The 15,485-nt window shown below is 38.3% G+C and overlaps 1 protein-coding gene across 1 annotated transcript in view; it reads right to left on the bottom strand.

Moving 5' to 3' along the window:
- The window catches only part of fxr2 (FMR1 autosomal homolog 2), a 39,371-nt gene that overhangs the window by 14,790 nt on the left and 9,096 nt on the right, over window positions 1-15,485 (bottom strand). Inside the window, exons 4-12 of the mRNA XM_079605201.1 lie at window positions 15,005-15,076; window positions 12,265-12,413; window positions 8,319-8,412; window positions 8,115-8,231; window positions 6,906-7,076; window positions 4,434-4,512; window positions 4,151-4,317; window positions 3,862-3,948; window positions 2,638-2,857 (exon numbers count right to left, since the gene is read on the bottom strand). Of these exons, the coding sequence (XP_079461327.1) occupies window positions 2,638-2,857; window positions 3,862-3,948; window positions 4,151-4,317; window positions 4,434-4,512; window positions 6,906-7,076; window positions 8,115-8,231; window positions 8,319-8,412; window positions 12,265-12,413; window positions 15,005-15,076 (1,156 nt within the window). The remainder of the gene's footprint in view (window positions 1-2,637; window positions 2,858-3,861; window positions 3,949-4,150; window positions 4,318-4,433; window positions 4,513-6,905; window positions 7,077-8,114; window positions 8,232-8,318; window positions 8,413-12,264; window positions 12,414-15,004; window positions 15,077-15,485) is intronic.

The raw sequence follows: 15,485 nt of genomic DNA, 5'->3' as shown, positions 1-15,485 counted from the left end.
TTTACCGACATAATTTTTTTTTTAAAAATTTAAAAATGTTCATGTAATTATAAGGACTACAAAATAAAAAATCTAATCAAACAATTGTATGTTTAAGGAATCGCATGCACGAGCGGTCTTCACAAAGCAGACGTTAGCTTTTGAAATGAAATTCTCATTGTGTATGACATTAATGAATAATAATAATATTTTTTTTATAGGACATTAATGAAGTGGTTTGATTTGTTTAAAAAAAAAAACGATAAATAGTGCAAGTCAAAAGTCCTCATATAAAGCCCATTGGCAGCATGAAGTAAAAGGCCACCTGAAGTAATATCCAAAAGAATATTGGATATATATATTTTTTTTTTACATTAGATCGTCTTGCCGCAGAATCTACGCTGTGTTGTTGCTAGCGATCGTGTCAAGATTCAGACAAGCGTCCAGGTGAAGGGTGAAAGGCAGGTGTGGAGAAAAGAGCTGTGGAGGTTTTTGTGCCATCTAGTGGTTTAGAGGAAATTAACAGCAAATATGCCTTTTACACAGGGGTGCCGTAACCCTGTTGTACATCTTATTACACATGATCGAAATGTTTCCGCTTGTAGTCGTGTTGTAAGGGATAGTGCGTTTCCGGGTACAAGCCTCCACTTGTTTCAAGTTTTTGAGCACTATTTAATCAGGTTACACATTTAAGGTAAACTTTTATAAACTGCTGATGTGTACACTACAGTCTCTGGACTCGAGGCGTCCCGGGCACCAATATTATTAATGATTCATTAAAGATGAATCACAGTCTGTACATCTGGGATTTCAGTATGGAGATTAAAGGGAATATTGCAGTTTTTTTTATATTTTTTATTAATATATAACCTTGTATGAAAATACTATATGACAAGAAAAAGCAGGATTGTTTTGCAAGACATAAGGGCACAAATTTAGTAAAAACGTGACAGTTTCCTCGACCGTGTTGAAAAAACGCTTTTTTTTTTTCACCATCGCGTGATATTACGTCACCAGAAGGAGTCGTTTGACAGGCTCTGCGTTTGCTCAGTGCAGAGTAGGTTGGTATTCACTTGTGATTGTGTGTTTTTGGTGGTTATTGTATTTCAATTAATCATCGTCGTGGTAAATTATTGTGAATTATGGCCTGTCAGGACATCAAGTCCACAGGTTTCCGAACAAGAAAAAGGACGGTGCTCTCTTCCGTGCCTGTGTGCGTTTTGAGCAGGGTAAGAGACGGGACTTCACTTCTGCTTCGGAAAATGCGATAGTGTGTAGCGTTCACTATAGACCGGATGATTATAATCCCGGTGATATGATGAAGTTATATGACGGCGGCGATATGTGCACACTGTCCCGGCTCCTTCATCGGGTCGCCCGGTCCTCCGTCAGCATGTGTGTCGGCCACCGGCGGGAAACATGACGGTCACGGATCCGTCAGAGATCACTTATTGTACATCGGTTTTACAAAATGTGCCTTGTCTTAATTTTAATTCATTAACATATCCTACATAAACTTGTAATGTAATGCATTTATGTGTTTGTTATTAGTCTGCAGCTGACACTTATTATTATAAATATAATATATTATGTTCGTTTTAAATCTGTATTTTAATGTTTGTGTTGGCTGTTTCTACATAAAGTTTTTATACAGTAAGACAGTTGTGATTTTTTTATTTATTCTTTGTCACCAAAATGGAGCCATTCAAAGCCTTTATAAAGTCCCTCTTCCTCTGGAAACTGTCTCCTAATGGCTGACACACACAAAACATGCAGGTAAGGGTCTAAATACTAGCTTTGCTATTGCCTGATACATGATCATATTCTGTACAATATTGTGATCTGAGCATAGTCTTATACACAGGCTATATCGGCTAACATGAATACATCTATAAGCTATACAGTCTGAAGCTAACACTGTTCTCTCACCGAGACCCCTGCCCTGTTCTCCTCACACCACAACTCAATGCGTCTCCTCTGACCGTTGTTCTGTCTAATCCTGGCCTGTCCTACTCTCTTGGCTTCATATCAGGCTCAGAATTATATGGCTGAGGTCCGTCATACGAGTAAACATTTAGGCTACAATTTCCTCAGCGTCCGAACTGTCATTGCGATCCATTGCTTTCCTATTGTTTACTTTGACCGCTCTCCCTCCCGTTACGTCACTTCCGGTTTGGCGGTTTTCAAATGCGGAAGTAAAATTCTCACAAAAACGACTCCAGAAGCCTAAATAGCGTTTTATAAGTATATGTTTATATTTAAATCTAAATCTAGTTCCTACATTATTTTTCTATACATTGGCTCACTGGGTACTCTAACCTGCAATATGCCCTTTAATGTTGGCTTGCTCAGTTGGGGATATTCAATTTAATTAATCAATGAATAATACTATTGATTAGCATTACCAAACATGGACGTTTTATTATTATTTTAATTTAATACTGTGAAGCTGCTTTGATACAATCTGTATTGTGAAAAGCGCTATACAAATATTCTTGACTTGACTTAATGTTAAGATCATGATTCTCCTGTAGTTTTAAAGCGAGTGAATATTAGTACCGTTAGTTTAGACCCGGAAACAGTGACGCTTGACGTCGAACTTAAGGATCGGATAGACTTGTTAAACACAGAGGAGCATCATGGGAGTTGTAGTCTCACCATAGCCAGAGTACGCATTGTTAGATTTGCGTCCACGTCCTCTTCCTCCGTAGGTGCGTGTGGTCTGCACAGAGTTCGTGCTCTCGTCCGTGAGGTATCCCCGCTCACGCTCACCGGCGACCCCTGACCCCGAGCGGCTGGGAGCTGCGCGATATCCCACCCCAATCTGACGGAGCTGCTCGTCGATCTGTAGACGCTCCAGACGCAACTGCTCCACCTCCTGTCAATCACAGAGAAACAGAGGCGTCAGGCACTGTGGTTCAAGAAAAAATTTAATAAAATGTGCAATGTAAGACAATATAATATATTGCCATATATAATATAACAAAAATGTTAATCGTTAGATTAATTCGTCACCGTGTTATTGGATAAATGAATCACTTGACAGCCCTATTTATTTATATATATATATATATATATATATATATATTTACACACACGTATACATATATACAGACACACACACAATTATAATAAAATATAATTACTGGTTTTCATTTGATTTTTTAAAAGCAAATGGGGGAAAATATTAAATATGCTATTTATATTGCTGACAATACGATACAGTATGTAATATAATATTATAAATTATTAAAATTAAAGAAAATACTAAATTAAGAAAATAATAACGTAATATACCGGTAATAACATAAGCAGTTATTATTATTAACAATTGTTTGTTTTACCATCACAAAAAATTATAAAAAAACATTATTGGCAGTTCTTCGTGGCATCAGTCTAGCAGGATTATCTGCACAGACAGCATTTATCGCAGTGGGTTTGCACTAGATGCAACATGTTGTAAGCGTGTGTGCGGGTGTCAAAGCAGAATGTGACAGCTGGCGGTTTGAAACAGCAGCTGAGCGCTGGTAGAGCTGGGACGGGACGGAGAGGGGAAACGTCTATTTTGAGAGGAGTAGATGGCATGTAATCCACACTTTGCCCGCTCCCCAACCATATCTACCCCCAATGGGGGTATTTTTAGTGTCAGTTCGTGGTTAAGGGTGACCAACAGCTTTCCATGAAAGACGACATCAGCTGACCAGTCAAGATACCAAAGTTAGTTTACAACCTCTTTAGTGGTACAATGAATCTGTGCAATTTTGTGTTGCAAATAATGTATCAACATGAACAGAACAAACACATGGGATTTCCAGACACCCTTAAAGTGAAATGCATGTGCAAAAAAAGGACAAACGTCAGTTTTTATGACTGGTGACTAACCTGAAGGTAGGCCACGTGGTATTCGAGCAAAGCCTGGGCGTTACTGATGTTCTCTTTGGTTCCAACAAAGATAAAGGGAACCATTCCCTGGAAACAAGAGAAAGTGAAGAATAACAGTTGTGCTGTTAGTAAATTCAGAAGCAACTTCAGATGTTTAAGGTTACAAACATGTCACAATGTGTGTCCCCTTTTTAATGAAAATAAACAGCTTGTTATTAATAATGTGTTGATTTCCTCACTGAGGTTTTATTTAGCTGTATTTGTTGTATTGGGTGGGCGGCTCATTCACCTCTTGGCTGCTGACAGTGTTGACAGTGTTGTCTCTGCCAGCCCCCTGCCTGCCTACCTCCTCCCTGGGCAGCTTTTTATCATTGTCCCCTTCGATCCGGACCCGAACCACACCTGATTTGTCTACTATTTCCTGGATAATTTTGCCGTTTTTGCCAATGACCTTGCCTGTTGTAAAAGAGAATCATTGGGTAGGACCATTTTCAAAATGTATGTCGCTCCACAAATAAACTGCATCCAGAATTGGAAATTAAATGCGTCTAAGAAGCCGAAAACCAACTCACCGACGAGATTCCTGGGAACCGGGAAGGAATCCTCTTTAAACTCCAGAAAGGTTCTGGCCTGCTTTACTGCCTCTGGGGTCTTGAGTCAGAAAGAGAAAACCCGTCAAAAACACAGCAGTCACTCACCTTAGATGCATCTTTATAAAACCACACAAGATGAACAAGGTGTTTAACGGTACACAAAAAAAATTAAGGTTTTAGATGCAAAATATGCAAGCGAACTACTTTAGAATAAGGTTAGAATTATTGCGCTCCCATTCTAATCCGCTCCGTCTATTTGACGCTCATCCGTAGACACTGCCACTTGTGCATTGAAGTCTGCAAAGTTAAACGTAGACTTGTTTGCTGTCAGGATAATCCTTTATGCGAAATGTACAACATCGCATTAAACAACATGCATCTGACTCTAGTTCAAGCCATGTAGGTTTAATGTTTCAAGCGCTTAATATAAATGTTATATGTTTAAGGATAAAAAAAATTAAATAAAGATTTTTTTTTTTTAAAGATATCAACAGGATTTCGCAATTAAAGAGAAAGACGAGAGGAGTTGAATTGTGGGAAACAGGTGGGGTGAATCTGCCAAACAGCAGATTAGAAAAATGTTTAATAGTGATCTGGTCAGAGACAAATTCAGATGCGGTGACTGTCATCTCAACTTTGTTGCTATGTTCAATAAAGTCTTATTTTGACTTCTAAAAAAAAAAAAAAAAAAAAAAAAAAACGCGTGGAAGGCGTTTCTCCTTTCCACAAGCGTTTGCGCTCCCGTGGCGTCTGTCGTTGCTATGCAACCATGAACTGCGCTCTCCATGATGACGAGGAAGTATCAGCAAAGGATTAATTGATTTCTAGCCCTTGCATTAGCTTTACTACTAGATATATTTATGGAGATGAGAAATAAAAACCCGCCCTGTACCGCTATGATCAGCTGTTCGGCCGAGCTTTCCATGTTACGGAAAGGCTGAAACTGATCAGTTGGTTAATCACATGACCTGCGGTGTGCTTGCGGCATTCTGAAAAGTTTAGATGTTTTCATCTCGTCGCGGCAGAGGCGCACCTGATAAAAAGTGCGCCACACCGCATGCCACGCGCCTACATTTGAAATAACAATCTTGAGCGATATGTGAACGGCTCTTATGCTCCGTTTTTAACAGTTAAAATGAGAAACACATACTCCGAGAGCGCATCACAAGATGTGTTTGATTAGGCTATACCATCTGGACACTAAACTTGATCAGCTGAATCAGTGTTTTAAAAAGTTAATCGCCGTTCTAAACTAATGCACTGCTGCATTGTAACGCACACACACACAGGCAGTAGCTTGCACATCACGTGCAGATCGCGCACACACCAGTGTTGTTTTTGGCAGCCCTTTTAGTTTTAGTCTTAGTCTTTTTGACGAAAATGCTTTTTAGTTTTAGTCACATTTTAGTCACTTATAAACATGATAGTTTTAGTCAAGTTTTAGTCGACGAAAACACAAAAAGGTTTTAGTCAATTTTAGTAAAAAAAAAAAAAAAAGTAGTCTTTAACAAATTAATTTAGGTTAAAAAGTATTGGAAATGGCTTAGGTTTGACAGGTTGCAGCAAGTGTTGCAATTCATAAAACAACAGTTAACCTTAAACCCTTTGCATAATAAACTAGACTTTCTGAATAATTCGATTGGTTGGGTCCTTACATGCGCTTCGTGAGGCACACTAGCACACACACGCAAGGTCTCTCGCTCCCTTTCTCTGCTGTGCGCGCGCTACACATGCGCGCTCTTGCTCGCTCTAATTCTGAAACTAGCGTACACTATGGGATTTGTTTCATTATGATCGTACAGAGGTCAAAATTATCGTATAAATACGATAAATATCGTATGTCTCTGGTTGTTGTTGTGTGGAATCTGGTGCGCGGCAGCCGGGTGGTGGGCGTAACGTTACCCAAAACAACGATTAGAATGCGGCATTGCTGAATTTTTTTTTTTAGCTCAAAACAGACCGATTTCACGCAAAATAGGCAGAAATGACATGCATTGTGAACGTCAGACTTATAATTTTCGTTCCACCTCGTCTCGTCAACGAAAACTCGAAAATGTCTCGTCATGTTTTAGTCACCTTAGAGCCATTTTTAGTTAGTCATCGTAACGTTATCGTCATAAAAAAAAGGTGTGTCAACGAAATAATTGCGTTATCGTCATCGTTGACGAAAACAACATTGGCACACACAGAAACATTCAGTAGCGTAGAAATGTGTTGTCAACTGTATTGATTGATGAATAAAATAGCTTAGAAACTGAAAAGTTCTAGCATATATTTCTTCGTAACTAAAACCCACCGCTTTACTATTAGTAGAGAGACGCTGCCAGGTAGAATTAATTCACACGTAATCGTGCTCTCACTAATGCATTCATATAAATAATCTTTACTGTGCATTCTTTTACATGTATCGTCACACCCCTAAAAAAAGCTCTTAAAAGAAAAGATGAAGACCTCTCCGTAGATCCTGAATGTGCAGCTCTCTTCTTCCAGCTCAATGGCTGTGACGCCGGGAACTTTGCGGGCCTGTTGGATGTTGGCGCCGTGAGAGCCGATGGCCAAACCCATCAGATCCTCACGCACCTTCACTTCCTCCTGATACGCAGACGCCAGCTGTTTACTTGTCTGCGGCACACACAAGAACACACACGTTGAGCTGGAGGTCTGTTTAATTAAACCACATGGGCTTTCTAGCATGACCAGGATCACTTTTACAGGAACATGTACATAATGACCAGAAAACTGCACTAACAATCAACAGGGGAACAAAGTTTGAACTGCAGACGAATTCTTCCCACAAATTGTGCCGCTTCAGGAAAAAAAAAAAAAATCTGCTCTACCCAAATAAAATAAAAAGCACAGGCAGCTCTTCAGTGTTTGTTTACTTAATGAATTGATATTTGTGGTAAAACATTGTTGTATTAGAACTAAATCAAGTTAACTATTCCTCAACTTACATGGGTTTATTCCTATACTGCTATCCACAGACCAAGCTGCCAAATAAATAATAGCAAGAATATATACATGATACAATTTAAAGACAGCAAAAGAGATGTACGGGTGAAACTCAAAAAAGTTAATTTCAGTAATTCAACTTAAAAGGTGAAACTAATATATTATATAGACTCATTACATGCAAAGTGAGATATTTCAAGCCTTTATTTGTTATAATTTTGATGAGTATGTCTTACAGATATGAAAACTTTTCACAATATTTTAATTTTGAATTTGGGGTTTTCTTAAGCTGTAAGCCATAATCAAAATTATAATAACATTATAACACAATTATAATAACAAATAAAGGCTTGAAATCTCACTTTTCATGTAATGAGTCTATATAATATATTAGTTTCACCTTTTAAGTTGAATTAATGAAATAAATTAACTTTTGCACCATATTCAAAATTTTCGAGTTTCACCTGTACAAGATATTTTTCTACAATATTGACTCAAATGAAAACTATTTTACAAATGCCATTATCAAGCCTGCACCTGACACAAGGGGGAGCGACTATTTCTGTTAATCGGTCAAGTTGATATTATTAACAATCAATGCAATAATCTCATCCAGCTATTATATCTTCATGTTCATTGTGTTGTTTAGGACAGGCTAACCTATTTAAATGTAAAAACGAGTATCACATGCATCACATATTTGCTAACCTCTAAGTGTTTGGTGGCCTCCTCATTACGGGACATCAGCATGAGTTTGGTGCGAATACTTCGGAAGTGCATGTCACTCAGTAGAGATGCTCGTTTCACCGTGGACTCGTTCGTGGACTGTGGAGAAACAGACAAACACCTTCAGACACAACAGAGCATATTTCAGTCTCATAAAGAGAGAATAAATAAGCATTAAACACCGACCAGGACAATTAGTTGGTGTGTAGAGGTGTTGTAGAAGATGCAGTTGGCTCCGATTGCTTTCCTGAAGTCTTTGTGGATGTTCTCAGTTAAACAGCTGCAATATTCAAAATATAAATAAATAAACAATTCTTCCAAAATCCCAAACTACAAAATCAATAAAGCAATGGTTCTGCTGGTCTGTCTTAATAGAGTTAATATAACCTGGGTCGTATTTTATTTTACTCAAAAGATTTTTATTTTTTTTCATGGCTTTTAAGCATCATCGCACCATCTGTTCACGTTGGCGTAATTTGGTTAGCATGAGATAAAATGATAAACAAATTTAAACTAAAATACTGCTTCGAGGAAGCAAGATAGATGTGGACAGAACAGAAAATGTGCAGATGTACACTACTACTCAAAAGGTTTGAGGTTGTAAGTCTCTTATGCTCACTAAGGCAGCATTTATTAATAAATATTACAATTTAAAATATTCCCGATCAAAGCTGCATTTTCAGCATCGTTACTTCAAGCGTCAGTGTCACATGATCCTTCAAAAATCATTCTAATATTCTGATTTGCTGCTCAAGAAACATGTCTGATTATCAATGTTGAAAACATTTTCATATTTTTATGGAAATAGCCAAATTTTTTTTCAGGGTACTTTGATTAATGGAAAGTTCAAAAGAATATAATTTATTTGAAATAGAAATATTTTATAAATGTTAATAACAAATGGTCATATACAATTATATAAATGATCATTTTAATGCTTGTTGAAAAAAAGTACAAATTAATTATTTTTTTACTGACCCCAAACTTTTGGACTGTAGTGCAATATAAATATTTCAAAAAGTTATAAAAAGACCATTTATTTTTCCACCCTAACTATGCATGATTGTATAATTGGTTGCATTTAGCATTTTCCCTGCTCTAGGTAGAGTTGGGAATCGAATATTAATTCCATTTCTAGTCAGGAATCAGATACTCGTAAAACATTTTTTGATTCCACTTAGATTCTTGTGAGCGCATTTGAATCTGGTTTTAAACCATTAAATATGGAGTCAAAATAGGGCCATATATATCTGCAAAATAAAACAATGTTTCGCAAAAAAAAAAAATGTTTTGCAAAAAAAAAAAATGTTTTGCAAAAAAAAAAAAAAATGTTTTGCAAAAAAAAAATATGTTTTGCAAAAAAAAAAAATGTTTTGCAAATAAAAATAGAGTATTGAGAAAAAAAATGCTTTTTTGCAAGTAAAATAAAATAATTGCAAAAGAAAAGTTAACCACTGAGAGAAAAAATAAAGTTTAGCAAAGTAAAACTTCAGCAGCATTGACTGCAACACATATTTCCCTTTGCGCCGCTCCTTTAAATCCGCGTTTCTGTCATCCGTGCCTCTGCGGTGCACGCTTTCCTTTGCGCTTCCTTTTTCTTTGCGCCTCGCTTTGTGTCCCTGATTTGACGTGGGGGGTGGGGTCAAGAGGTTGGGGTGTGTACAAGGGACGAAGGCGCGTCCTTCTCGCCTACGTCATCAGCGCGAGCCCCAGACCGAGTGGATCGATCGAAATGGCGGAGCAGTAGTGATGGGATTTATGGCTCTTTGAGGGGATCCGTTCCTTTCAAAGAGCCGTTCAAAAGAACGGCTCTTTTTAAATATTTAGTCAGTTTTAAGAAGCCAGCTTGGGAGCATCTTAGTTTATCCTCACTGGGAGGAATGATGAGGTGAGATTTGTAGTCAAATAATTAAAACTCAGATATCACACACCAATAGTTGAATTATTCTGAAATATTGATTATTACCTCATTTGTCATGTGTGGACTATATTCCATTGCACAACATCCATCTGCTTAGGAAGTGACATCACTATTTTGGATTTACCTTTAGTACAAAGTGTGTGTATGTGTAAAGCTATGTTGACTTATGTTATTCATACAATACCTAACGTTACTCACAAATAAACATCAAAAACAAAGCCGGCTGCAATGAATTTCTGTGCAAAACAGCTTTTACTACAAACACTTCCACACAAGAACATTTTGATAAAAAACAAAAAATATTTAAAGTTTTAAATATATACTGTAGATGAAATTAGAATAAATAAAATGGAAATGTCTACATACAATCCACTATTACTACTGTACACTTTGCAAATAGGACATCACCCGATGATCGATGATGTAACTTATATGGTTATGTATGATCAACTCTGGAAATATTCCTTCATTCAAAAAACGTAATTTGATTTAAGGATGGAGATTGCACAGGAAAGTAAAGTGAGTGAGTGAAAGCAATTGGGACATTGCTTAATTTGTATTATCTTATTGGTGTCGTGCTACAGACATAATTTAAATATTATGCAGGAAACAGAAATCCGATCAGTTATCCAGATACATTTGTTAATATGAACAAATGTAAACGCACGGTGTCCTGATTGGCTAATGATCCGATCTGCTTGATCAGATCATGGTGATCGCATGTTAATGCCAAGTGTAAACACAGCCTTTGTGTGCATCTGTGTGAAACACGCATAGGAAAAAAAGAACGACAAAGAACGGCTCCCCTCCAGCCGCGACTCGGCTCCCATCGTTCATGTTTATGAGCCGTTCAAAAGAATCGGTTCGTTCGCGAACGTCACAACTCTACGGAGCAGAGACATGCGGGTGATGGATCACAGGTATGTATTATTGATAGCTTTCTTATTATTATTATTAGACTCCTATATTATTAATAACAGATACTTCAGACCGGCTAGAGGGTGGTATTTAGCAGTATCTGTTATTAATAATATAGGAGTCTAATAATAATAAGAAGAAAGCTATCAATAATACATACCTGTGATCCATCACCCATCCGCCATTTCGATCGATCCACTCGGTCTGGGGCTCGCGCTGATGACGTAGGCGAGAAGGACGCGCCTTCGTCCCTTGTACACACCCCAACCTCTTGACCCCACCCCCCACGTCAAATCAGGGACACAAAGCGAGGCGCAAAGAAAAAAGGAAGCGCAAAGGAAAGCGTGCACCGCAGAGGCACGGATGACAGAAACGCGGATTTAAAGGAGCGGCGCAAAGGGAAATATGTGTTGCAGTCAATGCTGCTGAAGTTTTACTTTGCTAAACTTTATTTTTTCTCTCAGTGGTTAACTTTTCTTTTGCAATTATTTTATTTTACTTGCAAAAAAAACATTTTTTTTCCTCAATACTCTATTTTTTTTTGCAAAACATTTTTTTTTTTTGCAAAACATTTTTTTTTTTGCGAAACATTGTTTTATTTTGCAGATATATATGGCCCTATTTTGACTCCATAATTAAAGCGCAAGCAAGACGACATGAAAGAGAACTCAATTCGGCATGTGTTTTCTGTGCATGGCACAAAAAGCCACCTCTCATACAATATGAATACTAATAAATACCTAATAAACCTGCTGCCGTCTGTCATTACTATTAATCAAAGAACAAAAGAAAAAGAAAATCACTCACAAATCTTCTCTAAATAACTTTTGTAACTTTAATAAGGAGAAATCTATAATAAAAAATAAAACTATGCAGTGATTTCACATATTTTACACAACTTTGTTCAGTTGTATTTATTTGTGCTATTGCTAATTTGATTATATGTTCTTATTGTATTACCGACTGTACACTTGTCTTTAATAATGTTTGAAATGTATATCAGTTAGTCTAGTTTATTAGTTATGTCTTTAAGCTTCTGATTTTTGGTAATGGCATTCAGCTGGAACAAAACGTTTAGCAAAAAAGCACACGATAATATTTTTGATGTTTTGATGTTTGATTGTTTTTTTTACCATATTGGAATTGATAAGCAGAATCCAAATTGCTAAAATTCAAACGATACCAAACCTTAGCTGTGTGCCACCCTATCAGATTAGACCTGCGACCCCACAGAACCACTGCAATAAAAAGTTGTAAACATTAAAAAGTGGACCATCAGAACGTGTGACTTACATTTCTCTGAGATCCTCGGGTACAGCAATAGGGACTTTGTAGAAGGAGCTTTCAGAGGAGGGGCTGTTGGGATTGACTGGCCGGATTCGTTCCGATGTGACGATTTCGTTGTATGTGGCGTCGCAGGCTGCATACTCGATCACATAGAACTGAATCGGGATGAAATAATAAAAACAGATATCACACACACACACACACGATAATGTCTGCATGCTAACCTATGCTTGGGTAGTTAAATTGTTTTATACCAGTTGTTGCTCTGTGGAATCATTTTGATTGGTCAAACACGGCATTCTTGAATCAAATATTTTTTTATAAATACTGTTAAAGGAACACTCCACTTTTTTGGGAAATGGGCTCATTTTCCAACTCCCGTAGAGTTAAACAGTTGAGTTTTACAGTTTTCGAATCCATTCAGCCGATCTCCGGGTCTGGCGGTAGCACTTTTAGCATAGCTTAGCATAGATCATTGAATCTGATTAGACCGTTAGCATCTCTCTCTCAAAAAAATTAGATATTTTTCATATTTAAAACTTGACTCTTCTGCAGTTACATAGTGTACTAAGATCGAGAGAAAAAGAAAAGTTGTGAATTTCTAGGCCAATGTGACTAGGAACTATACTCTCATTCCTGCGTAATAATCAAGGGACTGTGCTGTCGTACCAGCAGCGCAATGATATTACACCACGCCTGAAAATAGTCCCCAGCTAGAAAACTTCCAACGTGACCGGCAATAAGTTTGAAATATCATTGCACTGCTGGTACGGCAGCACAGTTAAATAGGAAAAATATCTAAACTCGGTCAATTTTTTGAGAGAGATGCTAACGGTCTAATCAGATTCAAGGATCTACGCTAAGCTGTGCTAAAAGTGCTACCGCCAGACCCGGAGATCGGCTGAATGGATTCGAAAACGGTAAAACTCAACTGTATAACTCTAGGGGAGTTGGAAAATGAGCCTATTTCCAAAAAAAGTGGAGTGTTCCTTTAAGATGCAAATTTGACCATTTAATAAAGTCAAACTCAAATTATTTTAAATGCCCTCTTATTTACTTATTTGGCAATTATCCATGCAACAAGTGGGATAAAGGTAGTCATCTTTGATTGTGGCTCCTGAGGGTTTATTTTGCGGTAATGACCAGCTGACTGTTTATCACAACGGCCTCTTTCACAGCCTCGCCACTTTAAAGACACAGCAAACAGACTGAAGCTGCTCAAAGACGCTTTGTTGTGCTAGACCACTAGCTCAAAATGACAGTAATAAGTCACTCTGATGAGACACGCTAGCACACGCTCAGTGAGACCAAAGCCATCTTGCCGACAGAAGCATTAAGGGAACATTAAGCATCTACTGCCTGTAACGCAATAAAAGCAGCGAGGAAGAAAATCGATTTGAAGGTAATCGGGGAACAGCCTGTCCTGCCCAAAAACAAACCCTTTAATAAGCAGCCACTTCTCATATCAGCGTAACACGCGACTACACTCGATGACCTAGAATGCAGTCAAAAGTCAAGTCTAAATTGGTCCTATTATTCGACTGTCCCAGTATCAAGAGTAAAGTGTGCAGGAGGGAAAAGAGACAGCGTCCCAGTGCTTCACGACGAGAAGTCTGACTGTCACCCATGCGCTGCCTTAACCTAATTAGCCAAAATGTGTGTGTAGAGGCAGGTTTGAACAGGAACATGTGACAATAAACAGTGGCAGACACAAGCTCGGAGGAGTTTAATAGTAGTGTATTAAAGAGGACTCATTATGATTTTTTTTTTTTTTACGTTCAACTTTCTTTAGTGTGTGATGTTGCTAAAGTCCCTCCAGCGGGAGTTATTCTCTATATCAGTGTCACTGTTTCTGAACTCCCTGAAACACCTCCATTCTAGTCTTGAGTTTTCTTTCAGGAACGAACACGTCACAATATTCCTCATTTAAATAATTCCCGTCCAAGGCATACGCAGAATAAAGGGACGAGGCCTGGTTGAGTTAGTAGTGTGTTGAAACTCGCGATTATGGTAAGAGGCGTGGCTTTTCCCAAACACGCCCAAAGAGCTTGACCAATCACAACACACTGGTACAGCAGACCAATCAGAGCACACTGTGCTTTTCAGAAGGCGGTGCTTCATAGAGACAGGAACTAAACAGAGCGTTACTGACAGACTGGGAAGAGAGGAGCTGCAACAGTGGAGAATATGTGAAAAATAATGTGCATTCAAGAATAAAAACTTATCGTAGTAGACCCCAAAATCAAGACTTTGTAAAAGGGCGTAATAGGCAATAATAGGAAAATAATCTTTAATGATGCAGCCATTCAGACATTACTAGTATTGAAACCAGAGCATTCCTTTAATCTGATTCCTTAAGTGGGATCCATATAGATTCCAGATGTCTTTAAATGGACCTACATTTTGCGGTTGTTTATCTTGCTCATGCAAACTGAACACATATTCTAGAGCTGAAGGCGATCTGCTATTAGATCACCAGGGGGTTCAGTCTGACTCAATAAATGAGATCACTCTAGTGTTTATGGGTAAGTGGGTCAGTGCTGCAGATGTGTGTGTTAAAGGCCTAATTGAGCAGCAAGTCCCAAAAAGACCCGAAACACCCTTCATCAATATTCATACGTTCACTTTGGACTCAATTTCGGAGGCGTGAATAATGAGACAGAACCCTTGAAATGTAGACTCTGTAAGCCACATCTGATCAAACACATGCTCATGTGCACAGCTTGCTCACCTGGGCCAGACTTACCTCTCCCTTCATCATCCTCACCCTCGCCATCCACCAGCCGCAGGGCTCCTGCTCGTTGGCTCTGGAGTAAACCTGCAGGAGAAAGACCAGCGCAGGTGAGTGTGTGGAAGGAAAGCACTGGGGAAAATGGACATTGTGTGAAAGCAGGAAATTAATTAGTGTTCGTTTGTCAATAAAAGGAGTGTGTTGCAGGATGGCGGCATGTTTTGGTCAACCGATTTCTTAAATGGAAGACCTAGATTAGGATGCCCAATATATATATATATATATATTAGGGGTGTAACGGTACGTGTATTCGTACCGGACCGTTTCGGTACAGGGCTTTCGGTTCGGTGCACGTGTGTACCGAATGACCAAATGCAATATTTTGTGTGCGGAACATAGGTACATTTTCGTGTTTCCACACGAACATTAAGTGGCAGAAGTCTCCGCGTTCAGCGCAAATCCCGCCCTGCAGCTGATTCTAAAGTTTTACCAGTGT

The sequence above is a fragment of the Phoxinus phoxinus genome, assembly GCF_949152265.1.
Source record: "Phoxinus phoxinus genome assembly, chromosome: 2".
Taxonomy (NCBI): domain Eukaryota; kingdom Metazoa; phylum Chordata; class Actinopteri; order Cypriniformes; family Leuciscidae; genus Phoxinus; species Phoxinus phoxinus.
Note: the sequence above shows the minus strand (reverse complement) of the source record. Positions and strands in the feature narration are given on the sequence as shown.